The sequence below is a fragment of the Pan paniscus genome, chromosome 15 (genome assembly GCF_029289425.2).
Source record: "Pan paniscus chromosome 15, NHGRI_mPanPan1-v2.0_pri, whole genome shotgun sequence".
In the NCBI taxonomy this organism is placed as follows: domain Eukaryota; kingdom Metazoa; phylum Chordata; class Mammalia; order Primates; family Hominidae; genus Pan; species Pan paniscus.
In genome coordinates, this window is record NC_073264.2 from 32,191,020 (window position 1) to 32,218,119 (window position 27,100).

A 27,100-nucleotide genomic window follows, 5' to 3' on the forward strand; every position below is an offset into this window, starting at 1 on the left:
ATCATCAACCAAAAACCTCCTGCACTTGCTTTATGTCTCATGATCTGTTCACAAAACTTGGGTCCAAATTTGTCAATAAACAGCAGTCCTTGCTGCTATGTTCAGGAAAGTGATTGAGCATTCAGGCTGTGTTGTATACTAATAAGTGCCCAGAAATGGACTAGTTCTGATCTTGCCAGTAACTGGCTATACAGTCTTAGGCACCACACTCAGAATCTCCTGATTTGTTTCTCATTGCAAAATGGGACAATTAAACAAGGTGCTCTCAATTCCATCACTCCAAGGTCCCAAATGGGGCACCAGGGTCTTTAAGAGGTACTGTAATTAGAAAAAAAGTTATTGCTCAGAGGGAAGATAAAAGCAAAAGCAGTATTTCTTACATTTGTAACTTCCATATTTTTAGCGACTTCTGAGTCCATTTAAAGTCTAACTAAGTCTTATTCATTGTCTAAGGTGAAATGTTTTTGTCTTTGGGGGACTTAACTCCATCTTCTTTATCCCCATTACAATGAGGCAAAAGTGGCAACACCAGCCTGGGCAATATAGGGAGACCCCATCTCTACAAAAAATAAAATAAAGAAATAAGTAAAAAAGAAAAATAGCAACACCAAAATGCATTAAAAAAGTAAAAAATAAGAAGTTAACTTCACTATCAAAATGACTTAAAGAAGTCGATGAAAAAACAAATAAACACACTAAACAGCAAAATTACAGTCTGTCAAATACAGTAATGTGTGAGGAACACACCATGGTTGAATTAAACTCAATTACTAGCAGGTCCAAGCAAACAGATGTCACTGAGTATAGAAATGATCATCTTAATTATGCCTCAATCCAAAACAAATTTTTTAGATGGAAGGGAACCATATTGCTCCAAAGAACAAACAGAAACATCAAAACTTTCTTTAGCTTTTGTAGGAATAAATTCGCCTAGCAAATTTTTTTTAATCTTAAACTTCTTCTGCCTAAAGGATTCAAAATCAATAGAATAATCTAAAGCAGTCCTTCCTAACTCATTCCCCAAGCTCTAATGCCTTAAGGCATCTATTGTTGGTAATGAACTAATTTCTCTCTTTTGCATCTAGAGTGGTACTTGTCATGTACCATCCTTGAGAGAACTGAGAAAGTAGCCACTTAAATACTTTTCTGGAACCCCAGTTCAGGAAGGCTGACTTAACAAATTCAGTACTCAGCACTTACAATTCACCTCTTCTCAGTAGTTCGTGGTTCTTATAAACCACAAAATATGGCATGCTGACATAAATGGAGTCGGTGTCTGCCTCTATAGATTTATCAAATAGTCTTATTGAATTTCCTTAAACTTAAAATTATACACGAATGTGTATCTTTGTCATTTAGTTTTTGCTGGATTTTTTTGTAACTTGTCCGAAACTGGCTGACTTCCATAATAATACCTGAAGCAATGATTATACCAATCGAAAAAAGTAAATTATTTATTTTAAGTATTGTTACTCTGAAACTGCTTTCATGATGGAAATTAAATTATTGATTCAGGCTGGGTACAGTGGCTCATGCCTGTAATCCCAGAGCTTTGCGATGTGGAGATGGGAAGATCACTTAAGGCCAGGGGTTCAAGATCAGCCTGGTCAACATAGCAAGACCCAGTCTCTCCAAAAACAAAAACAAAAAAATATATGTATATAACCATTTTACAACCAACCCCCAATAAAATAATAGATCAAGGCAATAATTTAGTAATGGTTGAAAGCATCACAAAAGGAAAAGATTTTTCAATACCCTCTGATGTTTCAAAAGTATAAACTGCCACCTATAGAGCTGTCTACACACATGTGAAACAAAATTATTTAAATCTTAACACTATTGAACTGTTTACTCAAAGTTCGGTAAGATGGTAAATTCAATATTATATGTTTTTTACCACAATTTTTAAAAAATGACCTGAATCTGATCAAACCTCTGTAGCTAACTCCAAATTTATAAGAAATTCAGGGGACAGAGAAACATGTTCATTGACACTATGGAGATATAATCAGCAAAATACAAACCATGAAGAAAGTTACAGAAAATGACCTAGATTTTTCAATAAAAACCAAAGAAAGAAAATTTTTAAAAGAGATGAAGAGAAATCCTATACATATCAAGAGACTTAAGAGAAACATCAAGTATAATGCAGACATTATTTGACCTTGATTCAGCAAAATACCAATTTAATAACAAAATTTATAAGACAATTGAAGTAATATAAACCCTGAGTAGCTATGATACTAAGGAATTAGTAAATTTTAGGTATGATAATCGTAATATGGTTATATTTAAAGAGAATCCTTGCCTTGGACAAAAATCTTTAGTGATTAATGATTGTATTGTCTGGAGTTCCTTGAAAACAATCAGGGGTAAGGGCACAAAAGAAACAAAAATGCCATAAATGATCATTGTTTCAAGTTGAGTGATATATAAAAAGGAGTACACTATACTATTTTATCCGCTTTTTGCATATGTCTGAAAATTTCCACAACAAAATATTTGTTTTTGTTTTTTAAAAAGGAAGAAATTGGGCCTAGTGCATAATTTGAATTAGCTTTGGTCCTGACAGCTTTATAACAATTTTTAAAACTATTGATCTTAAATAGCTCAATCTAAAGACAGCCGAAACTTGTGCTTTTCTTCTGCCATCCATGAAAATGATTTTTAGTACCAATTAAGTTTCAAATAATTGTGGCTTTTAGGGTAATATAAAGTTCAGCGCATCTCATCGCTACAAATGTCATACTTGGCACAACATTACTATTCAATTTGTTCTTTCATGTGAAATGTTGGCCAAGCAATTTAGATAAATTTAATTTCATTTTATAATTTCTAAAGACATTGTTCAAATTTTCACTCATGCTTTCTTCTTTCAAGGGTGAAGAAATGGCCCAATAAAAATGTTTCTCTATCTTCTATAAAACCATTGTTAGGACAACGTCCACACATTGCCTTGAGCACTTTAAATATGTTCCAAATAAGTATTTCTTTTTATAACTCAGTTCCAGAAAAAAAAAAGTTGGTCTTTCCTGAGAGGGATAAATCCTTTTAATCATGCAATAAATAGTATAATAAATTTTCTTTATTTACCTAGTCTTCTAGGAATTCAAAGTTGAATTTAATTATTACTCTGTTTTTTAATGTTTCTCCTTCCTTTTTATGTAATTTAGTTTTTTTTTAGATTTTTATATGAATTATTTCTCCAGTGTAAAAATGTATTCTTTTAGAATTAGGAATAATATGTGTCATTGATTCTAAGATGCACATATTAAATATGTCTTGTAATCAGCGTAGTTTTTCCAAAGCATTTTTTCTTACTTAAAATTACATTAACAATGATGTGTCATATTTTATTGTAGCTTGGATTTGACATAATATTAAAATATCTTCAACAATTACTACAGTTTCATGGAAGAACTCAAGGGCCACACATGCTTAGAAGATCTCACCAACCATTCTTCACTCCGGGATTTTTTGAATTTTTCCAATTCTTATAGCACTTGTCATTTCTATCACCTTCTTGCATTTATTCAAACTTTTCCTTGTGGCTTTATTTGACTATAAAGAGGGAAAGCACAGTATGACCTGGTGGTTAAGAACAAGGGCTTTAGAGACCGAAATTTGAATTGTGGCTCTACTTTTAGCTGTGTAACTTAGGACAATCCCTTAATCAATCTGGACATCAGTATCTTCATTTATGAAATCAGGATGATATCCATCTTGTAGGTATGTTGCAAACATTCAATTAGAACATGTATAAAGAACATGGCACAGTGTCCGGATCATTATGATTATTAGCACTTTGATTACACCTCTGCCAAGAGCCACATGGACAACATGGTGGCCCAAATCTCACTGTGAGAAAAAATAAGCCATCAGCAGAAAACCCCAGGACTGGAAGGTGGTAGACTGTCCTCTATTTCAGTAACTGAGCATCTAGCTACTCTGTACCCTAAAGCATTGTGCAAGTTATTGGGAGTATAGAGGAACATTTGGAATAGTTTCTACCTTCAAAGAGCTTATAGCCTTTTATTTTTAGCCACAAATAAAAAACCAATGGTAAATAAACAAGGGAGAAGGGACAAATCTCCCATGCAGAAGAATTCTCTATAATTTTTTTTTTTTTTTTTTGAGACAGGGTCTTCCTGTCCCCCAGACTGGAGTGCAGTGGTGCGATTATGGCTCACTGCAGCCTTGACCTCCTGGGCTCAAGCAATCCTCCTCCCTCAGCCCCCCATGTAGCAGGGACCAAAGGCACACACCACCATGCCTTGCTAATTTTTTAAATTTTTTGACCAAAAATAATTGTAAAAATGTGAGACGCAGTCTCATTTTCTTGCCGAGGCTGGTCTCAGTCTCCTGAGCCCAAGCGATCCTCTCATCTAGGCCTCTCAAAGTGCTGGGATTACAGGTGTAAGCCACTACACCTGGCCAGAATTCTCAATAGTTTATGGATATTCTGTTCTCAAAGGAGTTGAACATAATTCTCCACTCCTTAAGGGTAAGCTTCTTAAGCCCTTAACTTGGCCAGGTGTGATGGGTTACACCTGTAATCCTAGCACTTTGGGAGGCCAAGGCAGGAGGATTGCTTGAGCCCAGGAGTTTGAGACCAGCTTGAGCAGCATGGCAAAAACCCTGTCTCTATAAAATAAATACAGAAAAATTAGCTGGGGGTAGTGGCATGCGCCTGAGTCCTAGCTACTTGTGGGGCTGAGGTTGGAGGATTGCTCGAGCCCAGAAGGTCGAGGCTGCATTGAGCTGAGATTGTAACACTGTTCTCCACCTGGGCGACAGATGAGACTCTATCTCAACAAACAAACAAAAAACAGTAATAAGTCATGTCAATAGTATATACCCTTGACATGGTGTGACAAGAATGTCATTTTACCTCTGTGGTCTTTCTCCTAAAAACAATAACCCTGGTCTAATAATGAGAAAAACATCAGGCAAATCCCAACTGAAGAACATTCTACGAAACAGCAGACCAGTACTCCACAAAACTGTGAAGGTCATCAAAAACAAGGAAAATCTGAGAAAGTGTCATAGCTAAGAGGAGCCTAATGAGACACGATGACTACATATAATATGGTATCCTGGATGAGATTCTGGAACAGAGAAAAGATATTAGGTGAAAAATAAGGAAATCGGGCAGGCACAGTGCCTCACGCCTATAATCCCAGCATTTTAGGAGGCCGAGGTAGGCGGATTACCTGAGGTCAGGAGTGCGAGATCAGCGTGGCCAACGTGGTGAAACCCTGTCTTTACTAAAAATACAAAAAAAAAACAAAAATAGTTGGGTGTGGTGGTGCATGCCTGTAATCCCAGCTATTCAGGAAGCTGAGGCAGGAGAATTGCTTGAACCTGAGAGGTGGAGGTTGCATTGAGCCAAGATCGCACCACTGCCCTCCAGCCTGGGTGACAGAGCAAGACTCCATCTCAAAAAAAAAAAAAAAGAAAAAAAAAAAGGAAATCTGAATAAAATATGGACTTCACTTAATGATAATGTATCAGTATTGGTTTGTTAATTGTGACAACTGTACAATACTAGTATAAGATGTTAATAATGGGGAACTAGGTTTGGAAACTGTACTATCTTATTAATTTTTCTGTAAACATAAAACTTCTAAAATAAAAAAGCTTTAAAAAATCAATATAAGGTAGCAAATGTCAAGACAGAATGAGATTGATTCATTCATCCAACAAGTATTTCTTGAGTACATATAGTGTGCTAGACAGTTTTCTTGGGAGTAGGGGTGCAGCAATGAACAAAAGGTAGAAAGATCCTTGCCTCTGATGAGTTTACATGAGATAAATGCCAAGCCTTGCAGAACTGATTTATGTTTCCCATCACAGCTTCCTCTCTTAGGAAGGAAGTCCTAGTGGCACTCCAGTGAAAATGTGACCTCATTACTTCTTGTTAAATAAGGGACAAACATGAGCCAGGCCATAGTTTAGCAGTGAGAGGTGAATAAAAAGAGACTTTGAGTAAGAAAGGATAAGTCCTGGGACAGCTGGGAGCCAGCTGGCACAGCCAGTGTTTCCTAATGCCTCCCAAACCCTGGAAGACAGCACAGCCCCCAGAGCCTATATATACCCAGGGAGCACTTGCCAGTCACAGAATGTGACCAGAGGAAAGTCTCTTCCAATCGCTGGTCTAATCCCCTTCACTTTATAGGAGAGGAAACTGAGATCTTATAGTCACAGGGATATCTCTGAATCAACTTTTTAATTTTCACTCCTCTGAGGCTGTAGACATTTATTCTCCTGCTAGACATCATCAAAAATGGAAAGGCTAGATAAATATACTTGCTTAGCATAAGATGTGAACAACAGAAAAGAATCAGAAAAACTAGATATAGAATAAACATCAATGTGGGTTTAATAATATAGGTGATAAGAGTTCCCAAGCTGCTTCTGCTCTATAATCTATCATAGAAACTTAAAAGATACTGCAGGATAAACATACACTTCCTAAAACTGAACAAACTCACTTTAAGGCAGGGGTTCCCAGCTCCCCAACCGCAGGTGGGTACAGGTCTGTGGCCTGTTAGCAACTGGGCAGCACAGCAGGAGGTGAGCAGTGAATGGGCGAGTGAGCGTTACTGCCTCCTGTCAGATCAGCAGTGGCATTAGATTCTCACAGGAGCTCGAGCCCTGTTGTAAACTGCACATGCGAGATATCTAGATTGCACATTCTTTATGAGAATCTAATGCCTGATAATCTGAAGTGGAACAGTTTCATCTCAAAACCATCCGCCCCCCCACCAACCAACCCCGTGGAAAAATTGTCATCCATGGAACCGGTTCCTGGTGCCAAAAAGGTTGGGGACAGCTGCTTTGAGGCTACCATAATCGAAATAAAACCATGTTGCTATGCATTACATTGGCTAAGTAAAAGTTTACCGGGGAGCTTAAATGGTATAGAGGATAGAACAGGACTGGATACTCCTTTAAAAGGTAAAATAAAGTAAAAAAGACCAACAACAAAAATATGAAAACTTCAGGGGCAGATTCATACCTAGGTAACAACGGAACAGAGACAGAGCCTATATAAACTAAGAGTTTTATCTGTGTAAGCACAAGCCAAATCCCATCAGGTAACTATGCCATCCTTGAGAAACTCTTTCAGGGCCATCAGCAGCATCCTGAAGCCTGACAATGCCACCCAGGTATCAGTTTTAGAGGCAGCTTATTTCCCTAACAATGCCAGCCCATTCTGCACAAAGTCAGAAATGTGACTGTGCAGCATGCCCAGGGAAAATTACTTTTGAAATTGAGTTTTCAATCTTTTTGTTAGGGATTGTTTTTAAACAACCATCAGGCCAGAAAATGCTTCCATTTTTTATCAGGGGAATGCAGTAGGCATATTAAAGTTGGATTTTAACGAAAAGATAATGAAAGAAGAATGAAAGATTAGAAGAATTAGCTTAACCTCTAACACTGAGCACCCGGACTGCACATTAGAATCACCTGGAGAGCTTTTAAAAATTCTAATGCCCTGGCCCCAGCCCAGACCAATTATATTAAAATCTCTGGGGTGGGACCCAGGCATGAGTATTTTTAAAGCTCTCCAGGTAGTTCCAACGTGCAGCCCAGACAGGAATCCACTGCTCTACACGGAGTTCATCTAAATTTTGAATATCAAATACTTCCCACTAAAGTAGGATAAAATCAGGCGCAGTGGCTCATGCCTATAATCCCCACATTTGGGGAGGCCCAGGCGGGAGGATCACGTGAGGTGAGGAGTTTGAAATCAGCCTGGGCAAATAATGAGACTACCTCTCTACAAAAAGTAAAAAATGAGCCAGGCATAGTGGTGTGTACCTGTAGACCCAGCTACTCAGGAGGGTGAGGTGGGAGGATCTCTTGAACATAGGAGTTTGAGGCCGCAGTGAGCTTTGATTGTGCCACTACACTCCAGCCTGGATGACTGAGTGAGAATAAGTCTCTAATAATAGTAATTAATAACAATAGAATAAGATTAAATTAAATTAAAAATTAACAAATAATGAGGCCGGGCCTCACGCCTGTAATCCCAGCACTTTGGGAGGCCAAGGCAGGTGGATCACCTGAGGTCAGGAGTTGGAGACCAGCCTTGCCAACATAGTGAAACCCCATCTCTACTAAAAATACAAAATTAGCCAGGTGTGGTGGCACGTGCCTGTAATCCCAGCTACTCAGGAGGAGGCTGAGGCACGAGAATTGCTTGAACCTGGGAGGCAGAGGTAGGAGTGAGCCGAGATAGCACCATTGCACCCCAGCCTGGGAGACAAGAGCAAAACTCCATCTCAAATAAAATAAAATATTTTAAAAAATAATAAAGCAGGATTAACCAGGCATCCTAGGAGTACGATTACCCTAAAATATCACCCAACTGAATACAAAACTCTGTCATTTTAACAATTTGTCTTTTTAAGTCAAATATACCTAGATTTGACTCTCTTCAGATATTTCCAAAGCAGAGGCAATTACCTCTTAAATTCAGATATTTTTCTTTAATATACTTATGATGAGCATGAACTACAAACTAGCTAAGAATGAGAGTCTAAACCCCACTCTTCCACTCTCCTTGGTTGGCCTTACCAAAAAGAAAAAAATAGTAAAGACAGAGTAACTTCTCTTAAATGTTTCAAAACAAAATAATTAAGATGAATCTCGGTAAACAACCATGAAATTCAGTGAGGTATTTCCTTTATTTTTTAATGGTTACAGACTCAGGGTCTGTCATGGAAATAGCTGCATAGTTTTGACTCTGCCAAATCACTCACTGAAATTACATCACAGGAGGGCTGCCTGTGCCCTGTGGGGGCTCTGAATAGCATGTACCCCTTTGGCCATTTGGGACCTGCCTGCTAAGCTGTGAAGTGGCAGGTTTTTTCCAGTGTACAGACTCTTCCTAATTATATAGCATCATGACAATTTGTCCAGCCTAATTAGGGGAGGTTATCCAACCCTGATTGAGGACACTCAATAAACAATAATGGAAAAGAGAGCTTTAATTGTCCTGAAGCTTGAAATTTCTCCCATGGAAAATATCAGGGGCAGTGGCTAGATTACTGGGTTTCTAAGAAAAGGGTAATTCTCTATACCAGGGAAGGGAGTAAATCTTGAAAGCAGCCATGAAAATAAACATCAAAAACCTCCCAACCCTCAAATGTTATTTGGTCTCTTTCCCTCCAGAAGACATTCAGGTAGTAAAGGGAATGAAATCAACACTCCTTAGTTGCCTGATAGAAATACTAAGTCATTCCAATCAGGAAGATAGTTGTAATTAAGACTACTACACTAGTTGACTTCCAGGTGATGGTGGTGTATTTGTTTCTCAGTATAAAATGGCATGGGAATACTTTTCAACAATAAAAAGAAAGGAAGTACTGTTCTATAATGCCTCATGGATGAACCTCAAAAACATTCTGTGCAGTGAAGGAAGCCCCACAATGTATAATCCCATCTATAAGAAACGACCACTAAGGCAAATCTATAGAGACAGGAAATAGATTAGTGATTGCCTAGGACTAGGAGTGGGAGAAGAGACTGACTGACAATGGCGAGGAGAGATCATTTTGGGGAGGATGAACCTGTTCTGAAATTGGCTTGTGGTGATGGTTGTACAGCTCTGCAAATTTACTAAACATCATTGAACTGCACACTCAAAATGGATGGATTTTATGGCATGTAAATTGTAACTAAATAAGGCTATTTGAAAAAGTTTATATTGTACCAGAAAGGTTAGCGTCTGGGCGTGGGTCTGGTTCTTCCGCTGCCATGCAGGTCGCCTGTCACTAACACTCCTCAAGAGTTCTGCTCCTTCTCCATTTCCATTTGTAAAACGTTAGCAGGATGGTGCGGGGAGAAGGAGAACACGTTATCAAATCTGAGATTCTGTGCAGTCACAAGACACCAAGTCTGGGAATTTCGAAAGGCAATCAGGCATAAATTCTTCCTGAGGTGAGAAAGAAGCAAAGGTACCGGCTGCTGGGGTCAGGGCCACCTCACACGCGTGGCTCTAGGCAGGAGCACAAATGGAACCACTGGGGAAAGTAGGACTCCAGCAGAAACGAAGGCGCAAGGCAGAATCCCTAAGGTCCAACGAGCTAGCAGTCATTTGACAGGGTTTCTAACGAAAATGCGGCATGCGTTTACCAAACCTAGGGTGGTTTTATTTCAGAAGTAGGAACTCTTTCCACGAGAGCACCAAGTTGAGAAGTTCGGTTCTCAAGTCGCGTGGACCTGACAGCTCTCAGAAGCTCCAGGCCTCGCTGGGTGGGGCGGGTAGCGGCCGCCGCTGCCTCAGCAGCCCTCGTCCCGGCAGAGCAGGGCTGGCGAGGCCGCTGCTGCTGCCGCCGTCGGGGCCGCCGGCCCTCCACACTCGTTGAGACGCCGGCGCGGGGACCTTCGTGCCCCCTCTAGGGACTGGCGCCGCGTCCAGGTGGCCGAGCCTGCGCTGCTGGAGGAGGCGCCTCCGCGCCGGCCTCACCCCGGGGCCGGCAGGAGGCGAAGGCGGAGCTGGAAGGTCGCCGCCGGGCCCCGGGGGACCGGCTCCCGCGCTTCCTCCCGCGCCCCCCGCACAGTGCTCATGCGCACGGCCCAGCCTTTATAGCGGCCGCGGGGGCCTTGCCTTCCGCACTCGGGCGCAGCCGGGTGGATCTCGAGCAGGTGCGGAGCCCCGGGCAGCGGGCGCGGGTGCGAGGGATCCCTGACGCCTCTGTCCCTGTTTCTTTGTCGCTCCCAGCCTGTCTGTGGTCGTTTTGGCGCCCCCGCCTCCCCGCGGTGCGGGGTTGCACACTGATCCTGGGCTTGGCTCGATTTGCCGCCGAGGCGCCTCCCAGACCTAGAGGGGCGCTGGCCTGGAGCAGCAGGTCGTCTGTGTCCTCTCTCCTCTGCGCCGCGCCCGGGGGTCCGAAGGGTGCGGGGCTCTGAGGAGGTGACGCGCGGGGCCTCCCGCACCCTGGCCTTGCCCGCATTCTCCCTCTCTCCCAGGTGTGAGCAGCCTATCAGTCACCATGTCCGCAGCCTGGATCCCGGCTCTCGGCCTCGGTGGGTGCGCGCCCCTCACGACCCCGGCCCCTTGCTCCGCTGGGTGGAGGCTGGAGCCAGCCCTCACGCTTCTCTCTTCGCAGGTGTGTGTCTGCTGCTGCTGCCGGGGCCCGCGGGCAGCGAGGGAGCCGGTGAGTGGGGGAGCTGGGGTGCGTCCAGGCGGTCGCAGGGGCTGAGCACCAGCGGGTACAAGCGGGACTCAGATCCAGCCCCTTGGGCTTCAGCCCGACCGCCTGAGGAGGAAGGCGCGAAGGTTGGAGCCGCCGCGTGGCGCGCCCGCGTTAACCCCTGCAGCCGATCTGCTCTTGCTCACCTGTTTCTCCCATGGTAGGGGGCCCCTGGGGTCCAGTGGGGGGACGTTCTCCCAGAGCACTAGGAAGAAGGCCTCCTCCAGGCCCACCCACAGCCCCAGACCCCGGGCCCGCTGAGCGCCGGCAACAGGAGGTCGAGGAAGGAGGACTCCTTGAGCCTCACCGAGGAGCGCACCAGTCCTGGGCTCTGCTGCGTTTGGGGGTGGAGGAGAAGCCGCCCAGACCCGACTTCAGGTTGCCGTAGCCGAGAGAGAGGGAGGCGAACGTCGCCGTCCCACCTTGTTTGACTCGCTAGCTATGTTTCTAGGTGTAACCCCTATAATCAGAAGCACTCGCGGTCTCACTCTACACGCTAGAGAGTTTAAAAAGTTTGTACCACGTGTAGAGGTCCGGGTATGGGTGTGTGGTTTGGTGTATTTTCCACAGTGTAAAAGGCAACGCTTTCCTAAGAGCTACCGTTTGTTTTCCTTGAAAGTAGGAATGAGGGTTAAGTATCCCTCATGGCTGTATTTCTCCCGCTCTACTTAACAAAAGTCAGTGTTCGCAACTAAAGGCGGTCGGTCTTGGCACCGGATTCCGATGCCGCCCCCATCTCAGCGGAAAATGGGAGGAAGGATTAAGGCTGTTTGATGATAGGTATGAGGCTGTTTAGGGGTAAGGATTTTAACCTCTCAGCTCTCTAGACTGCTTCAGAGCTAAGAAATGGGCATTGCGCCTGCATCCTTCCTCTCTTCCATGGAATGTAAGGTACCTGTCACCACAAAGGGCACAGAGGAGGGTGCTTGTCACAGGCAAGGTACTCAGTTGGACAGTATGGCCAGAAAGTATTCCTCTGCCTTGGAAAAAAAAGGTTTTTAAAATTAATATATGTTTTAAAAAGGTTTGGATAACTACAACTTCCCATGTTTGAAAAATAGCATTTAATAACATTAATCTCAATTTAGTATCGACAGTAAATTCACAAATTAACATGTTGTATTATGTTATCTTGTTACTTGTTGCCAAGAGCTTGTCTCTTCCTAGCATCATTTATAGTAAAAACTGATTCTTTGTTAGGTTGACAGTGTAAAACTTGAGAATATTAACAGTGCTTTCTAAAAATGCATCCGCTGCTTGATAAATCTCTCTGGACAGATCTGGAGCAGAAATAATCAGGTTCAATTAAGATAAAAATGCTGTATTCTGAAGGGATTCACTTTTCTGTTTTCTGTCCTTCGGGAGTTGTAGAATGTTGTTTGGGCAAATTAACCCCACGGCTTTAATTTTCTCATCTATAAAATGAACAATCAAGTTAGATAACTTTCTGTGAATCTAAGCATCTTTTTGTTGGCTTCCTTAATGTGTGAGTTTAAGGATCTGCATTTGTAGGCTAACTAGGATAAATGGTCCTATGAAGGAAAGGATGGCTTTGATTTGTGCATATGTCTATGAAAATGTTCCACAAAGGTTCAATCCAGATTTACTATCTTTACCTCAAGCAACTGTGTACATAGCGTCATCAAAGTTGAGATTTAAAAAAATTTTTTTTTCTTCTGGAGACAAGATCTTATTCTGTAACCCAGGATGGAGTGCAGTGATGCAATCATAGCTCATTGCAAGCTTGAACTCCTGGGCTCAAGCAATCCTCCCACCTCAGCCTCTCCAGTGGCGGAGGGTACAGGCATGCACCACCACGTGTGGTCATTTAAAAAAAAATTTTTTTTTAGAAGAGATGAGGTCTTGCTATGTTGTCCAGACTGGTCTTGAGCTCCTGGACTCAAGCAAATCCTCTTGTCTTGGCCTGCTAAAGTGCTGGGATTATAGGCATGAGTCACCACGCCCAGCCAAGATTTTTTATATTTCTATAATTAATATTAAATGACTTTTATTTTCTAGTTCAGATATAGTTCCTATTATGTATTTCCAACCTGGTTAAGAACTGAGAAGCCAGGCACAGTGGCACACCTATAATCCCAGCTACTAGGGAGTTGGAGGTGGATCACTTGAGCTCGGGAATTTGAGCCTAGCTTGGGCAACTTGGCGAGTCCCCATTTCAAAAACAAAAACAAAATAAAAACCCAGAACTTTCACATTAGACTTTTATAGTGGCTGGGGACTATATTAAATTGGAAAACAACCTTGTGGCTTGCCAAAATCTGGAATGGTATGGAAGGGTATATAAGTCAATAGTCATAACTAGAAGTGTAGAAATTAGGGAAGTAAAACTTAAATCTCACACTGTAGTCTCCCCACCACTATGCCCCAAGAAGTCCTAAGAATGCTTACAATATTATCTCCTTTTTCTTCAGCTCCCATTGCTATCACATGTTTTACCAGAGGCTTGGACATCAGGAAAGAGAAAGCAGATGTCCTCTGCCCAGGGGGCTGCCCTCTTGAGGAATTCTCTGTGTATGGGAACATAGTATATGCTTCTGTATCGAGCATATGTGGGGCTGCTGTCCACAGGTAAGCCCAAACACACCAGGGTGGGAGAGAAATGCAAACGTGATTATTTCCTTTCCTGCTTTACCCATCTGGATCCCTTTCCTCCCTGCATTCTTTCTTTTGTTGCCATTGTGGCCACAGATAATGGATATATTTTCATGGTTCTCCTGGATATACTTGAAACACCAAATACACATGGAAAGCTTTCTGACAAAAGGCAAATAGCATTACCTCTTGATGGCTAGATTGCTATGATTCCAAAACATTCCTAATCATGTGATATATTACTGAGTTATTACTATGTGCCACCTATTGTTTTAACTTCCACCACAACTCTACAAGGTAGGTAGAATTTTACTCCAGTTACAGATGAAGAAACTGAACTCAGAGAGTTGTCAAGTATCTTGCCCAAGGTGACTATTGTTAGCAAGTGCCATGCTATCCTGCAGTAGAATAGCCAGTATAATACTTCTAAAAAAATTCAGTCCAAAGGCATGTAGCTAAAGTGAGTATCTTAGGAAAATTGTTTGGTGCTCTGAATTTCTAAGTTGTGGGTAATGGGATATTACAAATGTGTTCTTATCAACACTTAAGAAGTTCAACAGCACAAAACCATTTTTTTTCCAGGCAAATTTTGTTCTTGTGTAAGCAAGTTTTTAAAAGGCTAGCAGCAGCTGGGAGTGGTGGCTCACGCCTGTAATCCCACCACTTTGGGAGGCTGAGGCGGATGGATCACTTGAGGTCAGGAGTTCGAGACCTAGCCAACATGGTGAAACCCTGTCTCTACTAAAAATACAAAAATTAGCCAGGTATGGTGGTGCATGCCTGTAATCCCAGCTACTTGGGAGGCTGAGGCAGGAGAATCACTTGAATCCTGGAGGTGGAGGTTGCAGTGAGCCGAGATCGCGCCACTGCACTCCATCCTGGGCTACAGAGCAAGACGCCATCAAATAAATAAATAAATAAAGCAGAATCTTTAGATGACTTCCCTGATGAGCTATTTTCTTGATTAATCAAAGCAATAGATACAACATGGCACTATAAGTCAGTGGGATGCCCTGAAAAAGTGTGGATAGCATCTCAGCTGCTATTCTTGTGTTACAGGGGAGTAATCAGCAACTCAGGGGGACCTGTACGAGTCTATAGCCTACCTGGTCGAGAAAACTATTCCTCAGTAGATGCCAATGGCATCCAGTCTCAAATGCTTTCTAGATGGTCTGCTTCTTTCACAGTAACTAGTAGGTATAATTATTGTTCTCATTCTGTAATATTCTCCCACCCCCCCAAACGTTTTCTGCTTTTTTTAGCTCAGCCTCTTTAACCTTGATGGAAAAACCTGTGATCAAGACTAAAGCTGACCTATAGAGGTAAACTCTAGGTTAGACTGAGGGGTCAAGTACCCACTGAAGCCAAATTTGGGTGAATAGAAGACAATCTTACTGGCAGATGATGGCAATAGAAACTTGAATTATTTGCAGTCAGAATGCCCGGACACTTACCAAGGAACTGAAAAACTACTAAATACATTTTTGATGATCCTTTGAAGATATAATGGATAAGCATTTTGGTTCTCTGAAACTAGCATGCAGCAGGATGTTTGTAACTACAATCACCATTACCCTATTACATTTGTCATTGTAGAGAGCTCTAAATTAGATTCATAATACTTTGGTAAAGAAGGAAAAGGAAAAAAATAAGCTTATTTTTATTTTAACAGAAGGCAAAAGTAGTACACAGGAGGCCACAGGACAAGCAGTGTCCACAGCACATCCACCAACAGGTATGAACTATGAAACCTATCTCCTAGTTGCCCGGCACAGCATTTGGAAGTTATGAATAAACGTGTTGTTGGTAGAAGCTTTTCTTAAAGAAATTTGATATTAAAGAGAAACAAAGCAAATACCTTAAGTTTACTGGTATATTACATATGGAAACATTCATTATGTGTATATTTTAAAGACGGGGTCTCACTCTGTTGCTCAGGCTGGAGTACAGTGGTGCAATCATAGCTCACTGCAGCCTTAAACTCCTAGGCTCAAGCAATCTTCTCACCTTGGCCTCCTGAGTAGGTGGTACTACAGGCACATGCCACCACACCCAGCCAATTTTTTTTATTTTTTATTTTTTTTATTTTTATTTTTTTAGACAGAGGTCTAGCTATGATGCCCAGGCTGGTTTTGAACTCCTGACCTCAGGCAGTCCTCCCACTTCAGCCTCCCAAAGTTCAGGGATTACAGGCATGAGCCACTGCACCCAGCCTAATAATTCTCTAAAAGTCCTATTTTCTCCCAGATTTGATAAACCACGCCTAAGAACTGGTCAAAGTACCATGAACTTCTAGTTCCATTTGCTTCATTAAATTCCTTTAATTACTGCACTGTCATGTGACTAAAAGGAATGTGTGTCTATTGTAAGAAATAGCCAGGGATCCCCTTTTGTATGACGATGGCAGTTTTAAAGTCAAAGATATTAAGAACATTAGGATTTATTGTTGAGTTCCTGCCTCACCTGTGGGTTTGGGGTATTAAAGTCCTGGATTAGGGCATATCAAATATGTAGGCCTACATACTGATTTGTTTATTTGTTGGGTCATTGCTTTCCCTAGTCCAGAAAATCCTGAGGAAATTAATTTTTTTAAAAAAGTTCTTTCAAGAATGGCACTCTGTTGTTATGAGCTTCTCCCCATGTGGGTTTCTTGCTATGTAACTGTCTTCCTTTTGTTAATGCCAAGTGCATCTTTTATTTCAGGTAAACGACTAAAGAAAACACCCGAGAAGAAAACTGGCAATAAAGGTAAGAATCAAGATCTCCATTTGGGAAGGTAGCATTTTCCCTCCCTCCTCTTGAGACTGCTAATGAGGGGACTGGTTTGGTTGTTCGCAGATTGTAAAGCAGACATTGCATTTCTGATTGATGGAAGCTTTAATATTGGGCAGCGCCGATTTAATTTACAGAAGAATTTTGTTGGAAAAGTGGCTCTAATGTTGGGAATTGGAACAGAAGGACCACATGTGGGCCTTGTTCAAGCCAGGTACCAACCTTGTTAAAATGGGAGATTAAAAAAAAAAATTTTTTGTAATTGACACATAATAATTATATATACTTATGGGGTACATAGTGATGTTTTCATACATACAATGTATAGTGGTCAAATCAGAGTAATTAGCATATCCATCACCTCAAACATTGATCATTTCTTTGTGTTGGATACATTCAAAATCAAATGAGGCCGGGTGCAGTGGCTCACGCCTGTAATTCCAGCACTTTGGAGGCCAAGTGGGTGTGTGGATCACCTGAGGTCAGGAGTTCAAAACCAGTCTGGCCAACATGTGAAACACCGTCTCTACTAAAAATACAAAAATTAGCCAGATGTGGTGGCATGCACCTGTAATTCTAGCTACTTGGGAGGCTGAGGCAGGAGAATCACTTGGACTCGGGAGGCAGAGGTTACAATGAGCCAAGATTGCACCACTGCACTCCAGCCTGGGCAACAGTGAGACTATGTCTCAAAAAAAAAAAAAAAGAAAGAAAAGAAAAAAATCAAATGAGAGGAGATTTGAATGAGTCTTGAATGATGACAAATGATCAGTTCTTTTAGTGGGTACATGTCAGTTCAGTATAAACATTTGAGTTATGGACACACTGGGTTCCCAAACTGTACGTTCAGGATCTAAGACTGCCTGGGCAGACTGAGTAGATCTGAGTGCCTCCTTTTTGGAATAAAAGAATTTAGAAAACTGTGTGCTATCTATATAAGAACCAGAAGGTAGACTGGAGAGTCCTGTTGCTTACACAAGTCACCTCTGCTTATCTACTCTGCTCAATTCCTAATTTCTCTCTTCTGAAGGAAGAAGCAGTGATATGTCTATTCCACCTCCCTATTCTGTTATTCTTTTTAGCTCTTTCCATATTCTCTTGGTTGGTGATCTGAAGCACGACCTTTCTATTTTATTCATTTAAAAATATTTATTAATTGCTGGCCAGGTGCGGTGGCTCACGCCTGTAATCCCAGCACTTTGGGAGGCCGAGGCAGGTGGATCACGGGGTCAGGAGATTGAGACCATCCTGGCTAACACGGGGAAACCCCGTCTCTACTAAAAATACAAAAAAAAAAAATTAGCCAGGCGTGGTGGCAGGCGCCTGTAGTCCCAGCTACTCGGGAGGCTGAGGCAGGAGAATGGCGTGAACCCAGGAGGTGGAGCTTGCAGTGAGCCAAGATCGTGCCACTGCACTCCAGCCTGGGCAACAGAGCAAGACTCTGTTTCAAAAAATAAAAATAAAAATAAATAAATAAATATTTATTTATTAATTGCTTTTAGAAATAGAATATGCTTATTATAGAAAGCTTGAAAATACATAGAGCACAAAAAAAGAAATGCTCTAAATCATATGCCCTAGAGATAATCACTATAAAATGGTTTTTTTTTTTTTTTTTTTTTTTTTTTGAGACGGAGTTTTGCTCTGTCACCGAGGCTGGAATGCAATGGCACGATCTTTGTTCACTACAACCTCCGCCTCCTGGATTTAAGTGATTCTCCTGCCTCAGCCTCCTGAGTAGCTGGGATCACAGGTGTGCACTACTACGCCTGGCTAATTTTTGTATTTTTAGTAGAGACAAGGTTTCACCATGTTGGCCAGCCTGGTCTCGAGCTCCTGACCTCAGGTGATCCACCTGCCTCGGCCTCCCAAAGTGCTAGGATTACAGGTGTGAGCTACCACGCCTGGCCCCTTCAGTATTTTAAGGAAATATTTGACTGTATTATTTTTTAAAAACTCAGACTATTAAAAATGCCCTGCATCCTGTTTTTTTCATCCTTTAGTATTTTTAGCATTTTCTCATATCACAAATATTCATCAAAAATATTTCATAATATTCCGCTGCATGATTAGTCATTCTTTTTTATTATTTCTTCACTACATTACACACTACACTGTGATGAACATCCTTATATCATCTTTGTGCCCATCTCTGATTATTTCATCAGGTTAGATTTCTAAAAGTGAGGTTCTGACTTAAAGCCTCTGATATAAATAGTGAAATTGAGCCATGCACAGTGGCTCATGCCTGTAGTGCCAGCTGCTCAGGAGGCTGAGGTGTGAGGATCTCTCAAGCCCAGGAGTTCAAAGCTGCAGTGAGCTATGATGGCACCACTCTACTCCAGCCTGGACAACAGAGAAAGACCCCATCTCTAAAAAAACAAATAAATAGCGAAATTGCTTCCTAGAAAGGTGAAGTAGTTTAAACTACTATCAGCAGTGTGTAAGGTTGTATAAACAGTGCTATTACAAATATTAATTTCCATTTCATTTCTGTTATTTTTTACAAGTGGCTCTGCTCTTAGATTAGATAGAATTTTTTTGGCATGAGAAGAAAATTTAACTGTTTTAACATAATTTAACCATTTGTCTCTCACCCTTAAAAAAAATGTGTTCCTTGTTTCATTGACTTATGGTATCACATTTATACCTGAGTTTGAGCAAGTCTATTTCTTTGATTCATATGCTAATCCTTACATATTTTTTTCTACGCTGCTTTGATTATCACAGTTTTATTGCACATTTTAACATCCCATGAGGCAAATTCCCCTGCAGTACTTTTTGTCTTGTACTTTTTTCTGACTACTTTGACCCAATTCTTTTTGAAGATGAATTCTTCATTACCTTGTAGACTCATACAAAGTTTTGTAGTTTTTCTGTTTTAGAAAGACCATTAGAATAGGTAAACCATGTCAAGTTTATATGTAAGTCAAAGAACAGAATATATCAAGGATACAAAAATGAGACTAATTTCATAAGTCATAATCTGGATAGTTGAAAAGTGACCACAAGTGAAAAGGTTTTCAACCCATGAAATCTGATTTTATGACCCAATATTCCATCAGGTATGTATGCAGAAATACAGTCAGTGTTCTACTTCTCCCTCAAAAAATCTTGAATAAAATGGCTACTGATAATGCTAAGATCTTAAATTTTGCACTAGGAAATACTGACTCATCTAGAAACTAAACACAACAGATTGTGCTGTGGTTGTTTATACTCAAAACGGTCTCTGCTGAACACAGAGTAGTTATATAAAAGTGAGCTGAAATTCCTTTAATATTAAATATAGGAAATGAGATCTCAAAACTCTTACAATACACATAATTTTAAGGTCCACAAATGTCATTGTCATTATAAGAAAAACTCAATATTGTAACTTTATAATTCATTTCACCTTTGTCCCTTTAAAAAAATGTTGACTGTCACATCAATGAAATTGTTTCTCCTGAACAGAGAGCTCTGAGTTAATAGATCCACACTACTTAGAGCCTCTGGGGCCCCACACTGGAACAGACCCTAGTCTCATACCCAGCCACTTCCTCATTTAGTTTAGCTACCTGGTGCCCAACTCTGCGGACTTCTGTTAAACCCGAGGCTCTGAGCCAAGCCCGATTTCAAGTTCTCTGTATAGTTTAGGCATGGACTTTGCAGCCAGACAACTTGAACTTAAAATGCAGCTGTGTTTCATCAGGCAAACTCCCTAAATGCTCTGAGACTCAGTTTCTTCATTTACATAATTGGGATAATTCCAACCTTATAGAGCTATGATGAAATGAGGTTTTACATGTGTTATGCTTTTGGCTTATTACCCAGAATATAATAAATCCTCAATATGGCAATTATTTGTTACACCTCTGAAATATCTCCAATAATTCAAGTAAGGATGCAATGCCTCAGTTGACTATGTACTATGGAATTAAGAAAGAAACTTGTGTGTTGTCTGGTTTTAAAACTGTTTTTTAAGGCATGTAATGTTGCTTATTTTACCTAATTCTCCCTGAATAACATTTTCTTTCTTCCACTCAGTGAACATCCCAAAATAGAATTTTACTTGAAAAACTTTACATCAGCCAAAGATGTTTTGTTTGCCATAAAGGAAGTAGGTTTCAGAGGGGGTAATTCCAATACAGGTAAGTAGATTTTGATACCTGGGATGTAACATAGGAGAGGGTTATCAGTGATCAGACATGTAAAACAGTATTATGCTATTTTATATGAGCAGATGTGAAATCCTCCTGGAACTGAAATCTTGGCTAGGTCTGCATTTGATCATCTGAGATAAATTTTCAATTTATAATGGAAGTATACCAAAGTGTTGATATTTCTTATTTTAAAAAATATAAAGCATGGTGATTTAGAATTCTCATACATTGGATTGACTAGATATAACATTGGAGAAGTATCTCTTTGTAATGCTAAAAAGAAGTGAAAATCAACAGACTTATCTAATGAATGCAGATGTGGCAGAAAGAATGAGTAGCACTACTGTTGACTCTGAAGAGAGACTTCTTAGAGGTACTAATCAGTCACCAAAGGACTACATAGAGAGCATATGCATGGAAGTGGGAATCAGTTTTGTGTTTCTAACTGGCGATTGATGTGGGGTAAACAAATGTGAGGCTTCTAGGAGGTGGAGGGGGAACTAATATGGCTTGTGAAGATAAATAGGCCTGGTAGATAATTAAACTTTCCCAGCTGATGCATCTGTTACAGAACTGGGTTCTATATAATTCTTTTTTGTGTGCCCCGCCCCACTGCCAGTTCTATATATAATTCTTAAACTTTGCAGCATCAAATGCTACAGGGAAACAGAAATGTGGTTTGAGCAGTGGTAAAGGCTATTTGTTTGCTTCTTTTTCAAATTTAGGAAAAGCCTTGAAGCATACTGCTCAGAAATTCTTCACGGTAGATGCTGGAGTAAGAAAAGGGATCCCCAAAGTGGTGGTGGTATTTATTGATGGTTGGCCTTCTGATGACATCGAGGAAGCAGGCATTGTGGCCAGAGAGTTTGGTGTCAATGTATTTATAGTTTCTGTGGCCAAGCCTATCCCTGAAGAACTGGGGATGGTTCAGGATGTCACATTTGTTGACAAGGTAAAGTGGTGAGGGTTATCTTCTGTTACAGTGATGGGTATTCCATTTTGGACCTCTAAGTGCAGTGCTGACTGCCTCTTATCTAGATTAACTTGAAACATTCAGGATTTTCCAGTTTTTAAGAAGAAACAACTTTTGATCCTTTTGGATATCTTTTATGTGTCTCCCCCATTAGGCTGTCTGTCGGAATAATGGCTTCTTCTCTTACCACATGCCCAACTGGTTTGGCACCACAAAATACGTAAAGCCTCTGGTACAGAAGCTGTGCACTCATGAACAAATGATGTGCAGCAAGACCTGTTATAACTCAGTGAACATTGCCTTTCTAATTGATGGCTCCAGCAGTGTTGGAGATAGCAATTTCCGCCTCATGCTTGAATTTGTTTCCAACATAGCCAAGACTTTTGAAATCTCAGACATTGGTGCCAAGATAGCTGCTGTACAGTTTACTTATGATCAGCGCACGGAGTTCAGTTTCACTGACTATAGCACCAAAGAGAATGTCCTAGCTGTTATCAGAAACATCCGCTATATGAGTGGTGGAACAGCTACTGGTGATGCCATTTCCTTTACTGTTAGAAATGTGTTTGGCCCTATAAGGGAGAGCCCCAACAAGAACTTCCTAGTAATTGTCACAGATGGGCAGTCCTATGATGATGTCCAAGGCCCTGCAGCTGCTGCACATGATGCAGGTAAGGTCCTTGTTCTTTATAGGAGAAGGGAACAGAAAAAACGGTTCAGTGAATTTAGGAGTAAATAAAAATTTAAGCATTTATTTCATTAAACAAACACCTGTGGCTTTACCTGATATTAACTGTTAAAGCAGCCCTACTCATCTCATTCTACAGATAAGGAAGCAAACTTCCTGGAAATGACATTTCTAGTAAGTGGCAAGGCCAAGATCCAAACCCAGGCATTCTGGCTCCAGAGTGCACATTCCTAACCACTGTATTGTTGGGAGAATTGCCATGAGAACCATGTCACATTAAGGAAATATGCTTATACATATACAATTAAGGTGCTCATATTTAGCTCAAACTTGGACTGTATCTCCAAATAGCCAGCTTATAACCTACCATGAATCTGCCATTCAGTAATTTATCCTAACTTTCTTGTGTATGAAACAGGTAATTGCTCTGTCACCAGGCTGGAGTGCAGTGGCATGTAGTGAGCTACAACCTCCAACTATTGGGCTCAAGCAATCCTCCTGTGTCAGCCTTCCAAATAGCTAGGACGACAGGCACATGCCACTGCCCCTGGCTAATTTTTAAATTTTTTTTTGGAGAGACGGGGGTCTCACTTTGTTGCCCAGGCTGGTCTCAAACTCCTGGGCTCAAGCGATCCTCACACCTTGGCCTCCCAAAGTGCTGGGATTACAGGCATAAGCCACCACACCCAACCCTAACTTTTATTTTAGTCAAGTTTTGTCTGGCATGAGTTTCCTAAGATAAGGTCTCCCATAGACTTTACCTATCCCATCAAAATTTCCTTGGCCAGGTGCAGTGGCTCACATCTGTAATTCAGCACTTTGGGAGGCTGAGGTGGGCGGGATCACCTGAGGTCAGGAGTTCAAGACCAGCCGGGCCAACATGGTAAAACCCAGTCTCTATTAAAAATACAAAAATTAGCCGGGTGTAGTAACATACACCTGTAATCCCAGCTACTCAGGAGGCTGAGGCATGAGAACCACTTGAACCCAGGAGGCAGAGGTTGCAATGAACCGAGATCGTGCCATTGTACTCCAGCCTGGGCGACAGAGTGAGACTCTGTCTCAAAAAGAAAAACAAAAAACAAAAAACTTCCCCCCCCCCCCCGCTTAAGATAATAAAAACACACTCTGGTGTTATGAAAGGGTATAAGAAGGGTTTCTTTCTTCCTCACCCCAGCCTTAATATTACTTTTGGCACAGGCCTCGTTCCTGAAGACATTAACGTAATGTGTTAGAGATCAAATAGGCCAACAAAAAGCTAAGATTCCCTTTCTGAGGATATAACTGAGTGACAGGAGGGAAGAATCAATGGACTTGCTTTTTTAAATACTCTTCTGTACCTCATTTTCCCTACTTAATTCCTAATGACATAACCTTTTTCCTTTCTACACATTAGTACCTCTGCCAATGTACTCACATATTTTTACAGATACTGATGAAAGATTATTCTTAAAACAGAGAACACATGCAATTTAAGTTCCACATCTACCTTGTAAAAAGTATTTTTTATACATCAGCAACTAGCCTGTGAAGTAAAGACCTGTTTACTATCATATTCCTTAATACTTAGCTTACTGAACTTATAGTTAACAGGATTGTATTCAGGCTATAAAGTGATTAGGTTGATTAAAGTTCAGGAGGCTGGACTACACCAATATTGATTCGTGAAAATTATCCCTTAGTGATATTGAAAGTTGCAAAAGCCAGACAATAGGGTAGGATTTTAGGGGTAGATCACAACAGTTTTTATTTATTTTCAGGGTCTTGCTCTGTCACCCAGGCTGGAGTACAGTGGTGTGATTATTATTTTTTAACTGTAATTATATGCTGGGCTTGAGCTAAACAATCTGAACTAGAATGTAGAACTGAAAAGAAGTGAGGAAAACTGAGGGGGAGGAAAAAAATATTTTGACTTTTTTTTTTTTTTTTTTAACCAGGGAGTGAGAGTCAGGAAAAGGAGACTGGAACAATTGGACATTGTTCCAAGTAGCTTTTACATCATCTAAACCTGCTGCATATCTTAGGTATTTACCACTCTGAGCACTGTATACCACTAGAAGGGGAATGAAACCTTAGATCTGTAGAGGAAAACTATTACAGAAACTCCAAAAGTTATAGAAAATTGCACCCAGCATTAGATAGATGGTACTTTACACTAAGAATCTGCTAAATGAGGCCAGGTGTGGTGGCTTATGCCTGTAATCCCAGCACTTTGGGAGGCCAAGGCAGATGGATCGCTTGAGCCCTGGAGTTTGAGATGAGACCAGCCTGAACAACATGGTGAAACCCCATCTCTACAAAGAAATTTAAAAATTAGCTGGGCTTAGTGGCATGCGCCTGCAGTCCCAGCTACTCGAGGATGGGGGTGCTGAGGAGGATCGTTTGAGCCCAGGAAGTTGAGGCTGCAGTGAGCCTTGATTGTACCACTGCACTCCAGCATGGGCAAAAGAGCCAGACCCTGTCTGAGAAAAAAAAAAGATTAAATGAAAACTTCTACAATTGGGATTGGGGTGAATCCAACTAACGTATTATTACCCTAAATGTACAGTTGTACTAAAAGCCTTCTAGTAACTAAAGTGAATGGAAATAGAATACCTCAATGAAACTGGAAGAAATTACTCCAGTTTCATAAGATCCCTCTTGGGCAGTACTTTTTAGTCACTAGTTTTGCTTTGGGATTATAGGCTGACATTTTCTGATTATTAGACAGTTTGCCAATATAAAGATTGAAATGGAAGAGGATTTTTCATTATCAGAGGACTAGTCACCATTCCTCAAACAATGCAACCTTTGAACACTTTTGCTATTTGCTTATCCCATCTCTTGTGCCATTCTTCCTTGCTTTAATGGATTGTGACTCTGACTCCAGTATACTGTTTGATGCAGGCCAACCTCATACGGAAAATTTTCACCATCTGCATTTACTGTAGGATTTTAAAAAAGATACTGTGGATCAGGTTAAAAGTTTTCTTCTATTCCTAGTTTATAGGTGTGTTCTGTCATTAATGGATATTGAACTTTATCAAATTATTTCTTATCAGTGATGACTTACCTGTTAATGTGGTGAATTACAGATATAGCAGAATCTCTGGTTTGGACCACTCTTTTGCCACTCTCGTCACAATGACTGTGAAAACTTAATTTGTTCAGGGGATTTAATTGTCCAGAAATTAGTAAGCAGTTTTCGCTGCAACTATGTAACAGTGTATGGAAAACATATAGACATAATTCCATATATTAGCTAGACCTGATTTTCAATTCACTTTAAAATGTTTTCATTGTAGGAATCACTATCTTCTCTGTTGGTGTGGCTTGGGCACCTCTGGATGACCTGAAAGATATGGCTTCTAAACCGAAGGAGTCTCATGCTTTCTTCACAAGAGAGTTCACAGGATTAGAACCAATTGTTTCTGATGTCATCAGAGGCATTTGTAGAGATTTCTTAGAATCCCAGCAATAATGGTAACATTTTGACAACTGAAAGAAAAAGTACAAGGGGATCCAGTGTGTAAATTGTATTCTCATAATACTGAAATGCTTTAGCATACTAGAATCAGATACAAAACTATTAAGTATGTCAACAGCCATTTAGGCAAATAAGCACTCCTTTAAAGCCGCTGCCTTCTGGTTACAATTCACAGTGTACTTTGTTAAAAACACTGCTGAGGCTTCATAATCATGGCTCTTAGAAACTCAGGAAAGAGGAGATAATGTGGATTAAAACCTTAAGAGTTCTAACCATGCCTACTAAATGTACAGATATGCAAATTCCATAGCTCAATAAAAGAATCTGATACTTAGACCAAAAGCAACATTCGTTCTCTAACCATTCTGTATTGATTATATAAGCAAAATGAAAAGAGAAACTTAAATGAACACAGCTCTTTAACATGGTTCAGGTATACATATTTTGACCCAAGTGGATATTTTCTTAAAACCAATCAATAATAGCTAGCTATTACTGCAGACTATAACATCTGGATATAGAAAGGAGACCTGTATCAAACTGCTTTTGTAGTGTGTTTTCATAACAACTTATGACTAAAAATATCACACTGAATAAGAGAGCAGGATTGCCAGGTATTTTTCTATTTCTCTCCTTAATTTCATATGTATATAGATATATTTGGCTTATATTCTAAGTCACCTAAGTACTTAAAAGTTAAGTTGGTGAAGTATTTACTGACTGCTTATAAACATTTAAAGACAAAGACATTTCAAATAACTGCAGAAAAAATATTGTAGTTTGAATATTTAAGCAATAAAACTGCTAGTGAGTTATTGTAAGCTGGCTTACTTTTATTACTGCAAGTGTCTCCCCTGAGGATATGGTAAAAATTCATGTGGAAAGACCAATCTGAATTGTTTTTTAAATCATGTAATAATACCAAGAATATTTTTTCTTTGATTCAATTATTTATTGAGGCCAAGCACAGTGGCTCATGCCTGTAATCCCAGCACTTTGGGAGGCTGAAGGAGGAGGACTGCTTGAGGCCAAGAATTCAAGACCAGCCTGGGCAACATAGTGAGAACCCCCTCTACAAAAAAGAAAAAAAAATTAGCCGGGTGGGATGGTGCATGCCTGTAGTCTGAGCTACTCGGGAGGCTGAGGTGGGAGGACTGCTTGAGCCGAGGAGGTCAAGGCTACAGTGAGCCATGATCACACCACTGCACTCCAGCTTGGGTGACAGAGCAAGAC

General features: G+C 40.7%; 1 protein-coding gene across 1 annotated transcript; it reads left to right on the forward strand.

The window, feature by feature from the left end:
- Positions 1-10,532: 10,532 nt before the first annotated feature.
- On the forward strand, positions 10,533-26,688 carry COCH (cochlin). The gene is made up of 12 exons (XM_008974698.4): positions 10,533-10,662; positions 10,987-11,043; positions 11,127-11,174; positions 13,643-13,799; positions 14,883-15,016; positions 15,496-15,558; positions 16,527-16,571; positions 16,662-16,809; positions 20,625-20,728; positions 21,466-21,692; positions 21,868-22,384; positions 25,686-26,688. Exons 2-12 carry the CDS (start codon positions 11,010-11,012, stop codon positions 25,859-25,861), a joined length of 1,653 nt encoding a protein of 550 aa, XP_008972946.1. The 5' UTR covers positions 10,533-10,662; positions 10,987-11,009; the 3' UTR covers positions 25,862-26,688.
- Positions 26,689-27,100: the final 412 nt, after the last annotated feature.